This window comes from Chelonoidis abingdonii, chromosome 4 (assembly GCF_003597395.2).
Source record: "Chelonoidis abingdonii isolate Lonesome George chromosome 4, CheloAbing_2.0, whole genome shotgun sequence".
Classification (NCBI taxonomy): Eukaryota; Metazoa; Chordata; order Testudines; family Testudinidae; genus Chelonoidis; species Chelonoidis abingdonii.
In genome coordinates this window covers 4,361,434-4,383,461 of record NC_133772.1, presented here as the reverse complement: position 1 = coordinate 4,383,461, position 22,028 = coordinate 4,361,434, and the positions used below count along the sequence as shown (strand labels likewise).

The 22,028-nt window shown below is 51.6% G+C and overlaps 1 protein-coding gene across 7 annotated transcripts in view; it reads left to right on the top strand.

Annotated features, from left to right (window-relative positions):
* The first annotated feature begins 4,412 nt into the window (after nucleotides 1-4,412).
* The window catches only part of LOC116815086 (uncharacterized), a 669,588-nt gene continuing 651,972 nt past the window's right edge, over nucleotides 4,413-22,028 (top strand). The window contains exons 1-8 of one of the 7 annotated variants that reach the window (XM_075065884.1): nucleotides 4,413-4,501; nucleotides 7,572-8,119; nucleotides 9,537-9,666; nucleotides 9,940-10,056; nucleotides 10,384-11,351; nucleotides 14,709-14,835; nucleotides 15,084-15,197; nucleotides 15,559-18,837. In XM_075065884.1, the coding sequence (XP_074921985.1) occupies nucleotides 7,712-8,119; nucleotides 9,537-9,666; nucleotides 9,940-10,056; nucleotides 10,384-11,351; nucleotides 14,709-14,835; nucleotides 15,084-15,197; nucleotides 15,559-16,367 (2,673 nt within the window). In that variant the 5' untranslated portion in view covers nucleotides 4,413-4,501; nucleotides 7,572-7,711 and the 3' untranslated portion in view covers nucleotides 16,368-18,837. Of the gene's footprint in view, nucleotides 4,502-6,915; nucleotides 8,120-9,536; nucleotides 9,667-9,939; nucleotides 10,057-10,383; nucleotides 11,352-14,708; nucleotides 14,836-15,083; nucleotides 15,198-15,558; nucleotides 18,838-22,028 lie in introns of those variants that run through there. The other 6 variants (XM_075065886.1, XM_075065883.1, XM_032763133.2 and 3 more) reach the window with 6 other exon arrangements.

The following is a 22,028-nucleotide window of genomic DNA, read 5'->3' as shown; positions in this document are numbered from 1 at the left end:
CCTTAGGTTTCCTGGACCTGCTCTAAACACAGGCGAGGTTAGCAAACAACGGATATAAAGGAAAATCAAACTGGTATGTAAAAATATTTTGAGACAGGTTATGTTAGCTCTGAGCAAGGTGTGGGACTCTGAGGGTTAAAGCAGTTGAGAACTTGTATCCCTGGCTTTATCCTGATTCTAGGAAGAGAGCAGGGGTCATCTGCTCTTGCAAAATGTAAATTTTGTTCCCTCCGTGTTTGTTGCTTTTCGTCTACATGCCAAATGGATTGCAGGAGGGCCCGTCTCTGCTGCAGTTAACTGTTTCTGGGCAAGTCCACGTGCTAATGCATCAGTTTTAGGTGTTAACCTGCTTACTTTCGGTTTTTCACTTGGAAATTCTTTTCTATCCACTCCTCTGTGATCACGTCACATCTCCTGTCTCCTAAGGTGCTTTGTTAACCCCAACATTTTCTCCTTCATCTGATTTACTAATCCATGTTTGTTACTTTTCTCCAGATGTTTCAGACAAAACATTCCACTTCCTTATTTCTGTCAAACCCATCTTATCATGGGCTAGGTTGGGGTGTTCTTGTTCTGGCCTGCAGGAATGTGGTTACATATTCAGTGTGTTTTAGCAAGGCTAACAGTGTCTTTGCCAAGCAGTGTTGCCTCTAATTTGTGGATTGAATTTTGCTATGTGCACCAATATGGAGGTGATGTGTGACACATCACCTTCATATTGCTGCACATAACAAAATTCATGTGGTGGGGGCTGAGGGGTTTGGACTGCGAGAGGGGGCTCAGAGCTGGGGCAGAGAGTTGGGATGCAAGGGAGGAAGGGAGTGCTCTGGCTGGGGGTGCAGGCTCTGGGATGGGGCTGGGGATGAGGGGTTTGGGTTATGGCCTGTGATGGGCCAGGCCAGGGGAGGGGAGGGGCTCCTCTCCCCTCACTGTGGCAAGTCCGGGGCAGGCCCACACTGGGGCAGGTATGGAAGGGCCAGGAGCACCTCTCCTTGCTGCGGCAGGGTCGTGCTGGGGGAGGGGCATCTCTCTCTGCCACAGCCCTGAACCCCTGCGTGGGGCTTAAGACGCAGCGACTGCACAGCTTAGAGGGAACTTAGGTGCCAAGTTCTTGTACCAGACAATGAACTTGCAGGCAAACGTCTGCCTGACTTTTACTTATAGCATAACTTTTGCTGACTTTGGTTCAGGCTTCAGGCCTCGCACCAGGCCCCAGGTTCCAGGCTCTTTCTACTACATGGATATTTCAGGCACAACATTCCTGTTCCTCATTGCTGTCAAACCCTCTTATCTTGTGCTAGGTCAGGATGTGCCTGTGCTAATCATCCCCGGTGCCTAGTACTTCTGAGGAATGCTTGTGTTTTAGCAATGCTAGCAGTACCTTTTCATATACAGGACAGTGAACTTGTAAGCATCTGCTTTAATACATGGCCTGACTTTGGTCAGTGGCAGATTAACGTGTCCAGGGGTCCCAGCCAATTTGGTGCCCCCGGCAGGAGCGCAAGAACCTGTGAAGAAGGTGGAGGGGCCACCAGAACCAGAACTGTGGTCTCGCCTCCTGCTCCTCCTCTTTCCCCCAAGACCCCACCCCTGACCCGAGCTGGGCTGTGGTAAGGGCTGCCCATGGAGCCTGGGCCACTGTGGGGAGCACCCCCTAGACCCTCCACCTGCCCTGGGTGGGGTGCCCAAGAGCAGCCTCGAGCTTGTCTCCATCCCTGAGGGTGCACCGCCCAGGGCAGGTTGAGAGTCTGGGGCTCCCCAGAGGGACCTGGGCTCCCTAGGATGCTTTTACTACTGCCTTGTTCTGGTTTCTGTATTGGCTGGGGAGCATGGCCTCTGGGGGAGAGGAGAGGAGGGGCGCTGTGGCGAGGGGGGGGGGCTAAGCCCTCTTCCCCCCCCGACCAGGAAGAGACCAGTGCCACCGGCACAGGCTGCAATTTGCTGGGGGTGGGGAGGAGCTGGTCAGCTTATCACCACCTCCACTGCAAAGCATGGCCCATGCCCCGTGGCTCTGTGCCTGCCCTAGGCTTCTATGCCCATAATAAAGGGGGAAGCATGGCCCCCTCCCGGTTCTTGTGGCCCTGGGCCTCCAAGGTATGAGGGGCCCAATGTTCTTTGTGCCCAGAACCTCAGTAAATCTTAAACTACCTCTGCTTTGGTTCACGGCATGGTCTGACTTTGGTTCACCGCCTGTGGTTCAGGCGTCAGGTCCTGCACCAGGCCCAGTGCTCCAGCCTCTCTCACTCTTTACTACAATGGGGTTGGTCAGCCCTGGCAAGAGCGACTATGTCAACCTCCGTCCCAGCCTGATGCTCCCAAACAGTAGCTCCCTCCCCTTTTGCACCAGCCCCTCAGCATGCCCACCCCATTGCCTCTCCAGATCCATTACACTACGTGGACTCAGAGCATCCTGAGAGAGGGGACTATGAATCAGGACTCCGGGGTTCTAACCCTGGCTCCAGAGGGGGAGTGTGGTCTAGATGGTTAGAGTAGGTGGGGCTGACTCATGGTGGCAGGTGTGAGTTTAACTCCACCCAGGATATAAGGGAGGTGGGGATGGGGGATCCTGGAAGGAAATCCAAGGGACAGTCAAATTCAGGGAGAAAGCTGAGACTTTATTGTTCTTGAGTCCCCAGTAAAAACAAATCCCAGGAGAGAGATTAGCCTTCAGACTAATTCAGTGTGTGTGAACTCTGTTGAAGATAAGGTATGGACATAACCCGTTCACAACTATTAGTGGTGTCTCTCTTCACCCATGTTCCACCAGATACTACCCACATGGTGCATTATTATCTACATGGATAGACGTCAGTTGCCTGTGAATAGCCCCTAAATAACCTGTAGGAATGATCCTGTACAAAATTCTTGTCATGGTGGCTTGTTGATCACAGTGGCAAATGTGTTACTACAGCCCTGAATGACTTTGAAGCTTTCCCATGTCTAGATGGGTGTGCTGGGTGAATGGGGAAGAAAGCTGCTTGGTGCTGGCAGTGTGCGGGGAAAAATACTGGTAATTGAACCCAGAAATATTTCCTGTTGAGGATGAGTCAAGGCTAAAAGGTGTAGTTATATGTGGTTGGTTACTGCTCTTAACTGCTGTAGTACACCTGCCTCGTAGACAATGCTGGAACAATGACACGTGAAGTGTGTCTCTGATTGATCCCTGTTAGCTGGGAAATGCAAAGCACTGTAGTTCGTAGACTGCAGATGCTCCTCTCTTTCCTAATTCAGGGGCGGATTGTGGCAAGCAGTTACTCATGTGTAGTTGCACTGATTCTACTCCTGGGAGTAACTGCTCACCAGTGGGAGTATGGGGTTTGCAGTCTGCCCCAGTCCTGCAAGATGCTGAACCGGCTTGACTCCAATCAATTTAAGCGCCTTATAGGATCAGGCCCTTCTGTTGGTGAGGTTAGACCTATGCTCTGTTGAATGTGACCGTGACGCTGCAGAGAAGGAGTAACCCATAGACTCTAAAGGCCAGATGGGCTGTTAGGTCTTTGTCAGGGGCTCCCATTGAAATCAGTAGGAGTTACACAGGGATCCAGAGGCAGAAATCTTTGGCCCGAGCTACTCAGGAGGTCAACCTAGATGATCCAATGGTGCCTTCAGTTCGTCTCTACAGATCTATGAAGGAATTTCCCCCACAGGTGGGGAACTCTTCCCATTGCAGAAACTGGGCTTGCTTTGGGCTTAATGGGCTTGTGAGTTGCTTCTTGGCTAGTTTATGGCTTGTTGTAGCTTGCTGCTGCTGCTGCTTTTTATTTATTTTTTTTTTTGATCGGCTCCTGGCAAGTGAGGGCAAGGGAGGAGAGAGTTGTGGTGCACAGAGGGCTCAACACAGGCCCAGACTGCATGCCGGGGGGGATCCAGTCACAGAGACTGTTGGGGCTCTTAGGGATTGGCTTGTTCTGAAATAGGATTAGCTTGAGTTTGGGCTTCTTGTGACAGTCTGGTGCTTACTGACCCAGGGTGAAAGTTGGCAGCTGTGTTTCTCCCACCATCCCCTGCTGCAGCTGGCTTTGGGCAGAGCTGGAGGCAGGATACTGGCTAGGGGCCCAGCATTGGCCTGGTCCAGGGAGACAAGGAGGTCTGGCTTGATAACGGAGCAGGGAGAAGGCTCAGGATTTCCCTGGTTCTCTCCCTGTTGGGAGCTCCCCTGCGGGCTGGAGAATTAGAGGGTTAAAACCAATGAGCTCTGAGCCTGGCCACTTCCCGGAGCGGTGCTGCAAGGGGCGGTTGTAAACAGTGCAGGGACCTTAGTTCCTTCCTGTCCAGCCCCCTGCACCTCGCCTGGATTCGGAGTCACTCCCTGTGCGCAGGGGCGAGTCTCAGTCTGCAGCCGGGCCGGGCGGTGAGTGGGGGCGCCGGGGGAGAACAGGGAGGGAGAGAAACGGCAGCAGAGGCAGGAAATCGGCGCCACTAGCGAGGGGATCGGAGCCAAACTGTGGCTGGGAGGGAGAAACACCCTCTCCGCCTCCAGCCACCTGCAGGGAAAGCACAGGTATTAGACACACTGGGTTGGGTCCCCAGGGGTCTAGTGGTTAGAGCAGGGGGGGTTGGGAGCCAGGACTCCTGGATTCTCTCCATGGCTCTGGGAGGGGAGGGAGTGGGGGCTGGGAGCCAGGACTCCTGGGTTCTGCCCTCAACTCTGGGAAGGCAGTGGGGGCTTGTAATTAGATCCGTGAAGATCTGGGTATCAGGATCTAGGACCAACTGGGGGTCGTGAGGTTATTACATGGGGGCTGCGAGCTGCCAGCCTCCAGCCCCAAACTCCGCTTCACTGCTATCATCTATAATAGTGCTAAATAGAAAAACGTGTTTTTAATTCATGAGGGGGGTCGCACTCAGAGGCTTGCTGTGGGAAAGGGGGCACCAGTGCAGAAGTTTGAACCCCTGATCTCGGAACAGGACGCAGGTTAGGAGTCTGTAGCCCAGAGGCCTGGCTGCCTTTATTATAGTCACTGCTTTGCGTTATATTCAGCCACAGGCGCCTGCTTCCTCCTTTCCCTGGAGGTGCTTGACTCCCCACTCCCCCCCCGGCCCGGCCCGGCCCGGCCCCCACTCATGGGCAGCAGCTGCTGGCTGGTGGACGCTAACCCTCAGCTGGCCCCTCCGCTGCAGCCCCACCCCCTTCCCTTACAGGAGTCTGGAGCCCCCCCTCCCCATGGCTACCAGCCCCCCTGTACCCGCAGCCCCCACCCCAGCACAGGGTGGGCAGCCTCAGCGCCTCCAGCTCCCCAGCCCAACACCTGGGGTCCCCCAGTGCTAGGCAGCCCCAACCCCCCCAAGTCCTGGCTGCCCTAGCTCCAGCCCCAGCAGTACTGAAGAGGAGCAGCCTGCCTGGGCTGGGGCCAAGGAGGAAGTAGCTTTGGAGAGGAGCATGGCTGGGGCCATGTGGGGTTGTTTGAGGAGGTACAGCCTTCCCCAGACTATTGGACACACTGCCCAGGCCCCCACTTCACCGCTTCCCCAAGGCTCCACCCCACCCCTCTTCCTGTCCTGTTCCATCTCCTCCCCCAGTGCACCCAGTCCCTGCTCCTTCCCCCCTCCAGTGCCTCCTGCACACCATGGAACAGCTGATCACAGTGGGTGGGGAGCACTGGGAGGTAGAAGGAGGAGATGATCAGCAGGGCCGCTGGCGGGTGGGAGCAGAAGCGGGTCTAGACATTTCCCTGCCCCAAGCACAGCGTCATGCTGCAGGGGGCGCTCTGCCAGTCGCCGGTCCCGCGGCTCTGGTGGACCTCCTGCAGGCGTGCCTGTGGAGGCTCTGCTGGTCCCGTGGCTTCGGTGGAGCCGTGAGACCAGCGGACCCTCCGCAGGCACACCTGTGGGAAATCCGCCGAAGCCACGGGACCAGCGGACCTTACGTAGGCACGCCTGTGGGAGATCCGCCGAAGCCACGGGACCAGCGGACCCTCCGCAGGCACGCCTGTGGGAGATCCGCCGAAGCCACGGGACCAGCGGACCCTCCGCAGGCACGCCTGTGGGAGATCCGCCGAAGCCACGGGACCAGCGGACCCTCCGCAGGCACGCCTGTGGGAGATCCGCCGAAGCCACGGGACCAGCGGACCCTCCGCAGGCACGCCTGTGGGAGATCCGCCGAAGCCACGGGACCAGCGGACCCTCCGCAGGCACGCCTGTGGGAGATCCGCCGAAGCCACGGGACCAGCGGACCCTCTGTAGGCACGCCGCCAAAGGCACCCTGCCTGCCGTCCTCCCGGCGACCAGCAGAGCGCCCCCCGTGGCTTGCCGCCCCAAGCACACACTTGGCGTGCTGGGGCCTGGAGCCACCCCTGGGCGGGAGACACCGGGAGGATGGGGGTAGCTAGCTGCCGGTGGGTGCTAAGCACCCACTAATTTTTTTCCATGGGGGCTCTAGCACCTATGGATTCAGCAGTAATGCAAGGAACCTACAGGCCTGAATCCCGTAAGATGTTAGCTTCAGCAAGCTTGAGGCCTATGAACTTTGAAGAACTAAACTTTGTGCAGATAAATGGCCCAGTGGAAAACCCCAAGTATTTGGGGAGCTGAAAATAGAGTTTAAGTGGAAGTTCTGACCATGGGTACATGTTCCCACTTCAGGAGTGTCTAGGGTGACCAGATGTCCTGATTTTATAGGGACAGTCCCCGATTTTGGGGTCTTTTTCTTATATAGGCTCCTATTACCCTCCACCCCGTCCCGATTTTTTTCACATTTGTTGTCTGGTCACCCTAGAAGTGTCATGGCAATGAATTTACATACATAACAGGTACATGTGCTACATCCGCAGATACCTAACCACTAAAGGGCCATGGAAACAAATTGACGTGTTTAGATGAGTTGAGATCACTGGTATACTAAACCAGAGAAGAAAGACAGTCCAAAATTGGAAAGGTGAGGATATACAAATACGGAAAAAGGGAAATACCCCTCCTGCCTATGCATCAAACGTAGTGTCATCAGCGTATCATATTATAAAAGCTTCATCCAGCCTAGGGGCGGTAGGAGACAGAGATGATGCCCTTGGGTTGGCCACTGGAGATGATGGGGCAGTTGATAGTAATGTTCTGCAAGGGATGGTGAGAGTATATGGCCGTGCAGAGGTACATTTTGTAATATCTCTACCTGCCTTACTGAGTCGGGGTGTTTGTGACTGTGTTAAATCTATTAATAAACCATATTTATCAATATAGAAGAGTTCCTATAGTGTGAGTGTTGCAACTGTGCACATCGGGGGACCCAACTATATAATAATTTAAATAATACAGGGCCCGATCTTGGGGGCAAGAACCTGTCAACCCTCAAAGTGATGATTGGTTATTCTTAAGTTATATATATAAATATATAATCTGTAGATCGGGCTACAAGTCCTAACGATAATACTTTTTTGGTTGATTTTCACTTCACATGGCCAGGAGGGGACCCGGGTGTGCAGAAGTATGTGGGTGATAGGAGGGAAAGAGTCACCAACTTTGGGGGCGCCTGCTCTGGGTCTGTGTCTCTCCCCACAACACTGGGGCTGGGGAGGGGGGCTGGGAGGGGCTGTTCCTGTGTGTCTCATTCCTTCTGTGGCTCTAATTTCTCTCCCTAGAGGTGATCATCCCCTGGGCTGATCTCATCCCCCCTTGGACACATCCCCCACCCCTGTACAGATGGTGCTACAGGGGGTCCATTGCTGATGCCAGGTGATCCCCAGGGAGATACGGCTGTCCTCCGGCTCAGAGACGGGCCATGGCTGCCCAGGTGGTTCCCCCAGCCGCTCTCAGGCTCCAGTTCCAGCCCCGACTGGGATATGGCCTGGTTCCCAAAGAGGAAGTGGAGGAGCCGGATGCCCATGGACCCGTCGACATGGAGATGCATCGTCTGCGCTTCAGGAGGTTCCGCTACCAGGAGGCTGAGGGGCCCCGGGAGGCGTACAGCCACCTCTGCCTCCTCTCCCAGGCATGGCTGAGGCCAGAGCAGCACTCCAAGGAGCAGATGCTGGACCTGCTGGTGCTGGAGCAGTTCCTGAGCATCCTGCCCCAGGAGATCCAGAGCTGGGTGGGGGGGTGTCACCCCCAGACCGGGGAGCAGGCCATGGCGCTGGCAGAGGGTTTCCAGTTAGCCAAGCAAAAGCCCGGAATATGGCCACAGCAGGAGGTAATTTACAGATGTGAAATCATTAGGGAGTGGGACACGGGGCCTTTTCCCATCTAGGGGGCGTCAGCTCCAATCCACCCATGAGGCAGAGGGGACTGGTTGGCTGAAGGGGTCTGGGAATGGGACATGGGACCTTTCACCTTGGGACGGGGAGGCGCTGGCTCTGATCTGGCCCCGGAACAGGGGACTGGCTGGCTTTTCCTCCTAGATGAGGGGGACGGAATGGCTCATGGGGATGGGGAATGGCACGAGAGGCCTTTCTCCTCTACGTCTCCGGGTCAGGAGTTCCCATCTGATGGTTTGAAGGCTGGTGGGGAAGGAGTGGATCTGGCCAGAGTTGCCGCTCCTGTTGACCAAACTGAAGCAGTGCTTAGGCCATAGGTGAAGGGAGAGACCAGGGCTTGCAAAACTCCTGTACAAGTGCTAGAGAGGCAATTTCCATACAAGGAACGGAATCCTGCTGAGGAATGTGAAAGCAGCTTGCAAACAGATGGATTAACAAAATGGGAGCTGCTTTACTACTCCAGAGCGATTGTATAAGGTGCCTGTGCAAAGCAAATAAGGCAGATGTACTCTCCAAATTCTTTGTACTTGTACTACCATTTCCACTTTGCTGTGGAAATCTCATGGGAGCTAAATGGTTGCAATCGCTGTGCTGCTTACCTGTGCCTCTGTTCTTTGGATGTTCGGAAGCTTAGCAGGACCTGTCAGAATGAGGATATCTGAGGCTTGCGAAACCCAGAAGCCTCCAGGTATCTGAGTCTGGCTGTTACAAGACACTTCTGTGTCTGGCAACTCATAAATGGAGCTATGAGAAAATCGATGAGGTCTCCGAGTTAACCAATATCATATCCATAAGACCAATCTATATCAATAGCATGTGTTATATTCATGCTTTACGTGACTATGAATTGTATTCATATTAAGCTCTTCCCAGGGTGCTTTTCAGTTATGCTAACATTGGTTAACTGAGGGCACATATGAAGTGTTGGAATTTCAGTGTCAGGTACAGAGACATAGTAAAAAGACAGGATAAGATGAATAGTTTTGTTGATGCTTAACAAACATCTGTTCAGTACCAAAGCAAGGGTTGCTGACCTTTAGAGAACTATGTTCAAAACAAGATAAGAAACTGGTGAGGACTGGTACGTCAACCTTCGTTCATATCATGGGATGAGTAGAACTTTCCCTTTGTTGTAAACAACTCAGGAATAAATACGATTGGAGGTAAACCAATAATTTCAGGACAATCTGGATCACTGCAAAAACGGTCTTTCAGATCGGATTGGTGATGTATTAACCTTTGCCTTTCTGTGCTGTGCTCTTTGGCCTCTGACTAATGAAGCCTGATTGAGCCTGGTTGTAGGATGGCTAAACTGAACCATAACATGCTGATTAGTGGCCCTTGTTGTTCCAGGAGCTGGTGACATGGAAGGAGGAGACTGTGTGTTCCTCTGCAGCAGAGCAGGCGGAGCTGGATCCAGGACAGGGCGAGGTCTGCAGGGAGGTTAAGGAGGAGAATAACGAAGACACTCTCATTTTGCTGGGTGAGGAACCGTTTCAGGAGCTGGGGGTGGGGGTGAAGGGGGGTTGGCAGGAGTTACTGAGTACTCAGGCTGCATCAGGGGCATTACATTTCTGGGGAAGTGGCTTGTGGAGTCCCCAGGCCCAGCAGCACAGAGACAGTCCACCCTCCAAATGGTGATGCTGCATCTTCCCAGCAGAGAGCAGGGCTGGGATTAAAATTGGGGCACTTTCTCCATACAAAGCCCTAGGGGGAGATTTCACCAGGTGCATCTCGCCCGTTTCCTCCCCACCAGAAGGATTCACCATCCCTGACCCGGCCGCGATCCCCCAGATGGAGCCTGAGGAAGAGCCGAGGGTCCCGAATCTCCAGGGCTCTGAGGAAAGGGAGATCCTGAAAGGCGCCCGCAGAGGTGAGGAATGAGCGACACTGACTGGGAGTGAAGGGAACAGGTGGGATCCCAGCCAAGCCAGCGGGAGCCTCCCAGTTCTGTCTCCACTTGCTCTGTATCGTCCCCAGCAGGTCCCTGTCCTCATGGCAGGTGTCACTCCTGGATCCCACCCCTGGCAGGAGCCCATCCCTCCTCTGACTCTTCTCAGAGGGCTCAGCTGGGATTCTAGGGGAGTCCCGGCCCTTCCTCTCCCCTCTGGGAAAGGGTTTGGGGTTTTCACTTCCTGCCCATCAAGTTTTCTGCTCAACGACAAACGAGCCCTGGCTGGATTCTCTCTCTCTCGTGCAGCAGGTGCCAGGACAGATGAAGGGAATCCCCAGTGGGAAGGACCCGTGGGAGCTGAGCCACCTGGGACGTCCCGGAGCCCTGAGCAGGGAGATGCCTGTGGGACAGCATGGCTGCAGGGAGACCCCCCAGGGGAGGAGAGACCTGCTGGATGTGATGACCCCCAGCCTCAGGGAACCCACATGGGACAGAAACCCCGTAAATGCCCCGACTGTGGGAAGAGCTTCAGGTGGAACTCAGCGCTCCTCCACCACCAGCGATCCCACACGGGGGAAAAACCTCATCAGTGCAGGGAATGTGGACAAAGTTTTGGGCAGAAATCGACCCTGACTAGGCACCTGAGGATCCACACTGGAGAGAGACCCTACACGTGTCCCCAGTGTGGGAAAAGCTTTAGCCAGAAGTACAGCCTGTCCCAGCATCAGATGACGCACCAGCAAGAGAGACCTCACAAATGCACCGCATGCGGGCAAAGCTTCGCTCTCAAATCGTACCTTGTTCGACACTTGGTGAAACGCCACATGGGACAGAAACCCTATAAATGCCTCCATTGTGGGAAGCAGTTTGCTTGGAGCTCAGACCTGAGGAAGCACCAGACAACCCACACGGGGGAGCGCCCCTACAGATGCCCCCAGTGCGGGGTAGGGTTCACCCAGAGGTTCAGCCTCCTAACGCATCAGAGGACCCACATGAACGAGAGACCCTACAAATGCCCCTACTGTGACAAGAGCTTCAATAGGAGATCGGGGCTTGTCAAGCATCAGAAGACCCACACGGGGGAGAAACCTCATGAGTGCACCGAATGCGGGCAAGGCTTCGGGCAGAAATCAAACCTGACTAGACACCTGAGGATCCACGCTGGGGAGAGACCCTACAAATGTACCAAATGTGGGAAAAGCTTCACTCAGAAATCAAACCTGGTTCAACACTTGATGAAACGCCACATGGGAGAGAAACATGATGCAGCAAATGTAACTTCAGATTCAGTAGATCTAGCATTGCGATAGGGACTCCACATACGGTGTGGTACTTCCTTTGCTTGGAGCGAGGCACTTCTTCCCCCATACGTATTAAAAAGTACAAGGTTTAAAGAGCCTGGGTGGGAAGTAGTGGCTTATCAATGGTGAAAAGTGTGAGAACTGGGGCACAGGCACCAGCTTCCCATTTTCCTTGGGGTGCTCAACCCCTGCTCAGCCCCAGGCCCCACCGCCACTCCACTCTTCCCGTCCCTGCCCTGCCCCTTTCCCACCTCTTCCTGCCGTTCTTCCCTCTCCCCTGAGTGCACCCTGTCCCCTCTCCTCCCCTACCCTTCCGGTACCTCCTGCATGCTATGGAACGGCTGATCATGGAGGCCAGGAGGCGGTGGGAGGTGTCGGGCTGCTGGTGGGCGGGAGGTGCTGGGGGGGAGGAAGGGGGGATCTTGGCTGCTGGTGGTGCTAGACACCCACTAACTTTTCCCATGGATGTTCCAGCCCTTGAGCACCCACAGGATCAGCAGGGCTGCCCAGAGGATTCAGGGGGCCTCTGGCAAAGCAATTTCGGGGGCTCCTTCCATAAAAAAAAAAGTTGCAGTACTATAGAATACTATATTCTTGTGGCGGCCCCTGTGGGGCCCGGGGCAAATAGCCCCACTTGCCCCCCCACACACACACTCTGGGCAGCCCTGAGGGTCAGAGCCTATGTTTGGAAGGAAGGAAGAGATCTTTCTCCGGGGGTGGGAGGGGGAGATAGTTAGGGGGAGTTTCAAGGTTAGATGATTGGATGTTGCAGGGAAGTGATCACAAGGGCACTAGTGGTAGAAAACTAGAACAGAGACTGGCAGTGGAGGTACGGACCATTTGGAAAGTGGGATGACGTAGACGTGGGAATACGTGTGTGTTTCTGTGTGTATCTTTTAAACACGTCTCAGGGCACGTCCACCCCGTGAGTTTTACTAGTACAATTATGCCTCTCTGGGAACACCGGTTATAACTTCCCCAGTGGACACTCTTATTCCAGAATAAGTGTGTCCACCCAGAAAGTTAGAGTTATAATTAGACTTGTATACGGACGCCTGTAAAATACCCTGTGCTGACCAACCCTCACTGGGGGAAGATTAAAGGTGACAACCGAGTAGCAGTAAATCAGTCGTGCCCCAGCCAAACAGCAGTTTGCTACCATGCGTCTAACTGGCAAGTAGCGTTATGGGATAAAAATGCAGTTCATTGTCTCAGAGCACATGGTGAACAATGGGTTACCAACCATCCTGTCTTAGCCTGCGGCTTCAGCGCTGAGCCGCTCCATCTATTGCACGGCTCTTGTAAGTGGTGGGCACAGGGCAGTTTTCCTGTGTGGCTGCTTCCTGTAACGGGTGATTCACGTCCTACTTCCTCACCTAGCTCTGCATCCCATAGTCCACTCTGAGTGTCTGAACGAAATAACGTCCTTGTTGGAGGGAGCTGCTGCTTGGCCAGTGTGGACAAACAGCCCAGGATATTTCACCGTTTACTCCTACAAACACCGCTGGGCCGAGTGCTGGGTGTGAACCCAGTTTTCTCTGCAGTGTAAATGGGGCGTTGGCTAGTCAGTTTCATAGGCATTGAGTAGGATGGTGTCCCAGAAGTGTGTTACTTTTAGGGGAGAGCATTGCAGGGCACTGCGAAGTGGCCATTCCTTTTCTTTTCCCAATAGGCTGATCGACCCAAATGATCACTACTTTACCTGATCAACCCTGCGTGCTGTTCATTAAGCATGAGCGTGCCCTGTGAAGGCAGCTGTACCTATTGCAGAACAGCGAGTTTGTGTATTTCTGTGGCTGTGCTGGGGACTGCTGTGACCCTGCAGCTCACAACAAAAGACCCCTCCCCATCTCCCACCCCATGGCTCCTCACTAGGGAACACATTGAGTCTGGAAGGTGGGGGGGTGAATCCCTTGTTTCTGAAAAATGGATCCCCCTGGAGAGTCTCCTCAGCTGCCTGCTCGCTGCCGTCCACTGGGAAGAGACTGGGGGTATGTCTACACTACACGTGTGATCGCAGCACAACTCCAGTGCTGCAGCTCTGCTGGTGTCGTGCAGACACTTCAGCAATGGAAGGGGTTTTTCTGTCACTGCAGCAAATCCACCCCCTGGAGCGGCGGTAGCTAGGTTGGCAGAAGAATTCTGCAAAGAATCACAGCCCCGAGCGATACAGCCAGGTTGGTGTGTTTTTGATGTAGTAGAAGACTGCGATATGAGTCTCTTTCCCTATGCCCCTCGCCAAAATCAGCTCTTTTCTTTCACCATCTGCCATGACATTGTTCAGTCCCCATAGGAACAAGCGACACTGGTGGCTAATATTTAGGCCCTTTGTAGGTACATGAAAGAAATCCAGTAGTGGACAAAGGTGGCACAATTTGCCCCTCATCCAAGTGTCTTCCTAATCCTGTCAGCTAGTTGTTGAGTTGTGCCCAGAAGCAGATTCCTCCTAAAAACAGTTTTCACTTGAGCTAATAGAGTACCTAGAGAGGTTCTCATTATCCATGTTCCTAGCTGATCCTCCACTGAGCTCCAGGCCTCAGTGCTATCTAGTGGAAATGAGTTCCACAGGTTAATAATGCATTGTGTGTAAGTAGCGGGATGTGTGTGTGTTTGTGTGTATGAACGTAGAACCTACATTTTAATGAATTTTCTCCCTGTGAAGATACTTATACACCAAAGTGAAGTCAACTCTTTACCTTTCTGATAAACAGAGTGAGCCAAGTCCCTCTGTGTAAGGCATCGTTTCTAGCCCCTGAATCATTTTTGTGGCTCTTCTCTGCACCCTCTCCAGTTTGTCAACATCCTTGGACAGTGTTTTCTAATACTGGTCTCCCCAAAGCCACGCAAAGAGGTCAAATCACCTCCTTCCTCGCCGCTCCTGTTTAAACAGCCACGGATGACACTGGCCCTTTTTCCCCAGAGCATCTCACTGAGAGCTCCATGTCCAGTGGTCTGTCGACAATGACACCAGAATCCCTGTTGGAATCAGTGCTTTCCAGGAGAGAGTCCCTCGTGGGGTCAGTAAGGCCTGTATTCTTTGTTCCCAGGGGGATACCCTTTCATCTGGATGTATTGAAACACATTGTGTTTGCATGTGCCTAGTTTACCAAACAGAGCAGATCCTGCCTATGTTCCCACCAGCGTCACCAGCTCTCATCCGGCCCCAGGGCAGCAGGACTGGCTGGCTAATGGGGGTGGGGAATGGGACATGAGACCATTCTCTTCTAGGACTGCATGCAGGAGCTTCCATCGGATGGTTTGTTGGCTGATGGGGGGCGAGTGGGTCTGGCGAGGATTGCAGGTGCTGAGCGGGGGTCTTTGTTGTTCCAGGAGCCGGTGACATGGAAGGAGGAGGCTGCATGCTCCTCCAGAGCACAGCGGGCAGTGCTGGCCCCAGAGCAGGGCAAGATCTGCAGGGAGGTGAAGGAGAATAAAGAAGAGCCTCTGATCTCACTGGGTGAGGAGAACCTTCTCCTCAGGGATTAGCAGCTGGGGTTGGGGGGAAGGAAGGTTCTGATGCCTTTGGGGGATTGGCCTCTGGATCCCCCAGACCCAGCAGCACAGAGACCATCACCCCACAATGCAGATCCCACTTCCCCCAGCAGAGAGCAGGGCTGGTGTTAAAATCAAGGAACAGTTGTCCGTACCGAGCCCTGGGGGAGATTTCACGAAGTGCCATCTTGTGCGTTTCTTTCCCCTGGGCAGGATTCCCCATCCATGACCTGGCCATGGTCTCTCACATGGAGCGAGGGGAAGAGCTTAGGGTCCCGGATCTCCAGGGCTCTGAGGAAAGGGAGACTCTGCGAGGCGCCTGCACAGGTGAGGAATGAGCGACACCGGCTCAGAGACTGTCCGGGAGGAAAGGGAAAAGCTGCTGGGGTCTCCCCCTATCTCCCTTCTGTTCTACCTTGTCTCTGTCAGTACTGTCCCTAGCAGGTCCTTGTCATCACAGCAAGTGACACTCCCAGATTCCCATCCCTGGCAGGAGCCGCCCCTCCTCCAACTTTTCTCAGAGGGCTCAGCTGGGCTATTGGGGCAGAACTGGCCCCTCCTCTCCTCTCAGGGAAGGGTTTGGGGGATTTGCTTCCTGCCCATCAAGTTTTCTGCTCAGCAACAAACCCCTGTGCCCCTCTCCCTGGCACAGGGAACGAGCCCTGACTGGATTCTCTCTTTGTCCCAGCAGGTGCCAGGATAGAGGAGGAGAATCCACAGCAGAAAGAGCCTGCAGGAGCAGAGCCAAACAGGATGTCCTGGAGCCCTGAGTGGGAAGACCCCGGTGGAGCAGGATGGCAGCAGGGAGACCCCATGGGGGAGGAGAGACCTGTTGGGTGTGATGATCATAATCCTCAGAGAGCCCACGTAGGACAGAAACCCCATAAATGCCCCGACTGTGGGAAGAGTTTCAAGGGGAACTCGGTGCTCTGCCATCACCAGCGATCCCATGCGGGGAAAGCACCTCATCAGTGCAGGGAATGTGGGCAAAGCTTTGTGCAAAAATCAAACTTGACTAGACACCTGAAGGTCCACACTGGGGAGAGACCCTATACATGTCCCCAGTGTGGGAAAAGCTTCAGTGAGAAGTGCAACCTTTCCCAGCATCAGTTAATGCACCGGCAAGAGAGACCTCACAAATGTACTCAGTGTGGGCAAAGTTTTGTGCAGAAATCAACCCTGACCAGACACCTTAAGGTCCACACTGGGGAGAGACCTTACACATGTCCCCAGTGTGGGAAAAGCTTTCGTCAGAAATACAGCCTGTCCCAGCATCAGTTAAGGCACCGGCAAGAGAGCCCTCACAAATGTACCACATGTGGGCAAAGCTTCGCTCTCAAAGCGTACCTCGTTCACCACCTGATGAAATGCCCCATAGAAGAGAAATCCTATAAATGCCCCGATTGTGGGAAACTGTTTACTCGGAGGTCAAATCTTAGGAAGCACCAAATGAACCACATGGGGGAACGTCCCACAGATATCTCCAGTGCAGGGTAGGCTTATCCCACAGATTCAACCTCCTGGTGCATCAGAGGACCTACTCAGGTGAAAGACCCTACGGCTGCTTGGACTATGGGAACAGCTTCAATTGGAGATTGGGGTTTGTCCAGCACCAGAAGACTTACATGGGGGAAAAGCCTCATGAGTGCACTGAATGCGGGCAAGGCTTCAGGCAGAAATCAAACCTGTCTAAGCCTCCCTGCTCTGAAGGCAGCACTGCCGCCAGCAGCAGTGCAATAGGGTGCTAAGTCTGCTGTGCAAAGGGATTATTAATAAAGTTTCTTCGTGTCCCTCACCAGAGAATCTCAGGCACACCTCCCAGTTGGTGCACCATTGTTCTAGCCCACCTCAGCCCCCCCCACTGGGAAGAGGCTGGCACAGCCCCTGACTCATGACTCCCATATAACAACCTCGCAACCCCCCCGATCAGCCAAGGTCTGGAGTTCCACTTCTTCCCCAAAATAGAACCTAAAATGGCTGAATGAGATTGTTAATTGCCTAAGCAAGAATCTCACTCATAGTGGTCATATGGATAAAACCTCTTTTTCACTCCCAATATAGCTAAAAAGACCTCAAAAAAGTCACCAAGTAGGGTGATACCCTGCTTCCCCATGGCACACTGGGAGTGGATCAAATGATGGGTGGGGAAGCTGGCAGACTGAAGGTCTAATAGCGCGAACTGTTACCCCAAGAAACCAAAGCACATGTTTTCATCCCAAATGCGAAACTATACATCTGTTGTGCTAATCAATCAAATATACCATGGATGATCTGTTTTGTCCTATCAATATGTCTTCCTCCCCAAATTTAGAAGCTGCACACTTGTCTGCTCTGTGAATCAGATAAACTCTCTTGCTATGTGGATAATGTCTTCTGGGCTATTGTGAAAACTAAATAGTATGAAATGCGTATATACAATCAAAGAATGTATGGAATTTATCCACCAAATTTAGAAGACTAATGGATTTTGTTTGTTTTATTGATATATGATGGTTGCACTCCAGAAGCAATAGGCATTGGATCGCATGAAACGGAAGACTGAAAGATATAACGACCTCACCAGGATATAGCCTTGAATTATTAAAATAAATTGTTAAAAGGGGTGAAATTCCAATAAACATCACCACAAGATAGGTGAGGTGATAACTTTTATTTTTACTGGCTATTTGCCAACCAAGTGCTCAGATTTCAGCTCAGTTTCTCTGCTGTTTCCATGGGTATCCAGTAGATGGTGGTAGCGTACAACAAAAGTTTTCAATCCTTTTCCTATCAATCTTTTTGTTTGATTCATTTCAAGGATTGTATTTCATATTAGCCTGCCTCATTTATTGCAAGCAGCATAGTTGTAGTTTGTAGTTGTAGTCGTGTTGGTCCCAGGATACTAGTGAAACAAAGCTACTCTCATTCCCGTGCTGCTGCTGGTGGCAGCGCTGCCTTCAGTGCAGGGAAGCTGTGAAAAGTGAAATTAACGAACATACAAATATCACTTTTCACAGCAGACTTGCTGGGGCAGAAGTCACAGCAGCGGCACAGAAATAAGGGTGGCAATGGGGCGCTAAGTCTGCTGTGAAAAGTGATAGTGATAAAATTCCTTTGCGCTGCAACAACCCTATTAAACAGTAACTATTTTCCAAAATAACACTTCTGCTTAGAAGAATTCAATACAAAATGTGTTTTAGTCTTAAGCTGCTCCAATAAAAGATATCACTTCACCCATCTTGTTTCCCTAGTATCCTGGGACCAACATGGCTACAACTACGCTGCAGGCAATAGATGAGGCAGGCTAATATGAAATACAATCCTTGAAATGAATCAAACATAAAAAGACATAGGAAAAGGATTGACAACTTTTGTTGTACACTACCGCCGTCTACTGGTTACCCATGGAAGCAGCAGAGAAACTGAGCTGAAATCTAAGCACTCGGTTGGCTTGACCAGTAGAAATTACAGGGAGGCCCCCCTCCAACAAGGACTGGAGTAAGGGTCTATAAAACTGAGGTCACCCTGTGGGAGGAGTCTGGGGTTGGCTGAACCCCCAGAAGAAGCTGCAGTATCCCCAGATGTTTGGAAGCATTCTCCCCCTTACCCAGGGTTAACAGGATAAGAAGAGGAGGTGAGATTTCATTTCAAAGATTGTATTTCCCCTTCTGTTCTTTAACATAAACTGAAGGTTGTATTAAGTCAGTATTCTCTAGTGAGACATCACGTAACAACACTATAGATTTTCACCAATGCTATAAGCACGCTCTCCTTTATAAACTCAAACTGGCCTGCGAGTGATTTAAAATAATAACTTTAATCAACTGCTTTTAATAGTCTAAATTTGTCTCTTTTGCACCAATCCATTCAAGTAGCCGCGCTCATGTTTTTCAAAGTGTCTTAAAGATAAGTACCTCCTTGGAACTGCCATAATGTGTCAGGTACTAAAGTACTGATGCCTGATGTCATAATAAATGTCATAAGAAACCTTAGTGACTTGTATCGTTCATTGATAATGATTGCAGCGCCTCAATGCTCGCAAGACTGTATTGTGTATATTCAGTACATCCCCAGAACGGTGGTTGTATCTACACTAGATTGGTGAATTGTTGGTTCTACAATAGGGTGGTTCTCGGTGAATTCATACATTCTTGATTGGTTAAGAATAACCAGTGTCCTGATTGGAGAGACACTGTTCAAGTTTAATGTTGACTTGAAGAGAAGCTAGCGTTAAATGACTGAACTAGCATTCTCTGCATTCAATAGGAAGGGATTATCCTATTAGATTCCATTCTAATATTGGCCACATCCCGTATACAACGGATCTAGTTTGCTTTAAATCTAACTGGTGCATTGGCAAATTAAACTAACCCTCTTTCACACCTTCAGCAGGACTAAATCAGTCATGCCTCGCTCACACAGCAGCTTTCTACCATGCATTAACTGGCTAGTGTGCTATTGGCTGAAGATACAGCTCATGTGCACAAATAATGTTAAGAATGTTACCAATGGTGCATCTTAACTCACAGCTTCCATCTCTAGCTGCTCAGTCTATCCCAGGGTTCCTGCAGGTGGCTAAGCACACAGGGATTTTCCTGTGTGGTAGGTACCCTCAGCTGGTCATTCAAGTCCTACTCCCGCCCATGACTGCATCCCACAGTCTGCTGAGAGTGTCTGAAAAACAAAACAAAACAACCCTGCCCCCCACGCCCGAAAAACAGTCCTTGCTGCATGGCCAGTGTGGAATAGCTGCCCAGGATGTTTCACAATTTACTTCGAAAAACACATCTGCAGAGTGTGAACTGGAAAACAGAAAATGCCCCCTTTGACTTGTAACCGGTAAAGCCTGAGAGTCCCTCCAATCTGTTACAAAATCCCAGTTCTTTCTGCAGCGTGAATGGGGCCTTAGCCGGTGGGTTTCATAAGGACGAGGTCCCAGAAGCGTGGGGATTTTAGGGGACACTGAAGGGGAGAGGACTACAGGGCAATGAGAATCTACCTTTACTTATCCTTCCCAAGAGGCTGATAGAACCAAATGCTTACTCCTTGACCTGATTAAACCTGTGTGCTGGCAATTAAACCTGATGGCGCCCTGTGAAGGCAGTTGTGCCTATTGCAAAACAGCAGGTTTGTGTATATTTTTGGCTGTTCTGAGGACAGCTCTGAGACTATGGCTCCCAACACAAGCTCCCTCGATGGCTTCTCACTAGGGAACAAGTTGCTTTGTATCTGGAAGTTTGTGGGGTAAATCAGAAGAATCTCTAAGCAAGCTCCTTGTCCCCAGCTGCCTGCTCCCTGCCGTCCGCTAGGAAGAGACTGGGCGTATGTCTACACTAGACATGCTACCGCAGCACAATGCTAGCGCGGCAGCTATACCTGTTGCTGTATATGGAGATCAACTCACCTCCCTCTTCCTACTCACTTCTCCTCTCTGTACATTTCAAGGATTGCATTAGCCCTTTTCCCGCACAGCTTATATAGCCTTGCCTGTATCTTGTACTCTGTGTTGTGTTCCATAGATGCTGAGTCCTTTGTCTGTATCCTGAGCCATATACCATCACTATCATCAGCATGTCCTTTTTCCAAAACTAAGTTTGGGTAGGGGGGTGGTTATGAGTGGATTCCATCCACACCTCTTTTGAGCCCCCCGTGGGGTTGCCTGGATGGTTTTAGATATTGTGTTGTACCACTTTCTCCTTGGATGCCCGGGTCCTCTCTCTCCATGCACTGGTATAGGGAGAACAATTGCAGATCGTCAGTATGGGGTCATTCTAGCATGGTGGCCAAACACCTTGTAGTTGTCACTGAGCTCTGTCTGGCAACCCATGAATGGGAACTCCTCTCCTGGAGCCAGGCAGCTTAGGTGCCTCAGCTGTGTCTTGGGAGAATGAGCTAAGCTGGTGCCTCACTCCCCACAAAATAGCCAGAGGAGGAGGTGCCCACCTTGCAGGGTTTAGAGCAATCACCTCCGACGGGGTAGACCTCTGTTCAAATCCTTTCTCCCCTCTGCCCAATTGGGGAATTGAACGTAGGTCTCCCACATCCCAGGCAAGTGTGTGACCCACTGGGCTAGAGAGTAGAGTCACCCATCTTGTCCTACTCCAGACAGATTCTGAATGGGCCCTGATCCAGTAGTTCGCCTCTGAGCACACCTACCAGATCAACACCTGCCCTCACCTACCATCTTCCCTGATTCATGAATCACTCCGGGAGTTCAATTGGATATCACCATCCAGATGCCTAGGATAATGCAGCAGTGTGCATGTTCAGAGGCATAGGCCCCCAAGGAATTTTTACCCAGAAAATGCAGCTGCTGAGTTTGTTTAGGTGCCTAAAGGGTTTGGTGGGAGTTTTGGGAATTGCAAGCGGAGCCTAGAATTGGGATGAAGACCTAAGTCTTTACAAAGAGGAGCAAAGGGACCGGAGAATTATAGACCAGTCAGCCTCACTTCGATAGCTGCAAAGAGACGGGAACAAACTGTTAAACAAACCATCAGTCTGTAGCACCTGGAGGATAATCAGGTTTATAAGGAATAGCCAGCATGGGTTTGTCAAGAACAAATCACCCCAAACCAGCCCGATTACCTTTGACAGGATTACTGGCCTAGTGAAAAGGGGGGACGCAGTAGATGGGCTATAGCTTGATTTTAAGAAGGCTTTTGACACAATTCCACATGACAATTTCATAAGCAAACTAGGGAAATGTGGTCTAGATGAAACTACAGAAAGGTGTGTGCACTACTGATTGAAAGACCATACTCAAAGTGTAGTTATGACTGGTTTGCTGACAATCTGGGAGGGCACATCTAGTGGGGTACTTTAGAGGTCGGTCTTGGATCTCATAACTATTCAATATTTTCATTAATGACTTGGATAACGGTACTGAGCGCACACGTGTAAAGTTTGCAGACGATACCAAGCCGGGAGGGATTGCAAGTGTTTTGGAGGATAGGATTAGAATTCAGGATGATCTGGAGAATTGGTCTGAAATAAAGAGGATTAAATTCAGTAAAGACAAATGCAAAATACTGCACTGAGGAAGGAACAATCAGTTGCACACATACAAAATGGGAAACGACTAGGAAGGAGCACTGCAAAAAAGGATCCGGGGGTCACAGTGGATCACAAGCTAAATATGAGTCAACAATGTAACACTGTTGCAGAAAAAGCAAACATCCT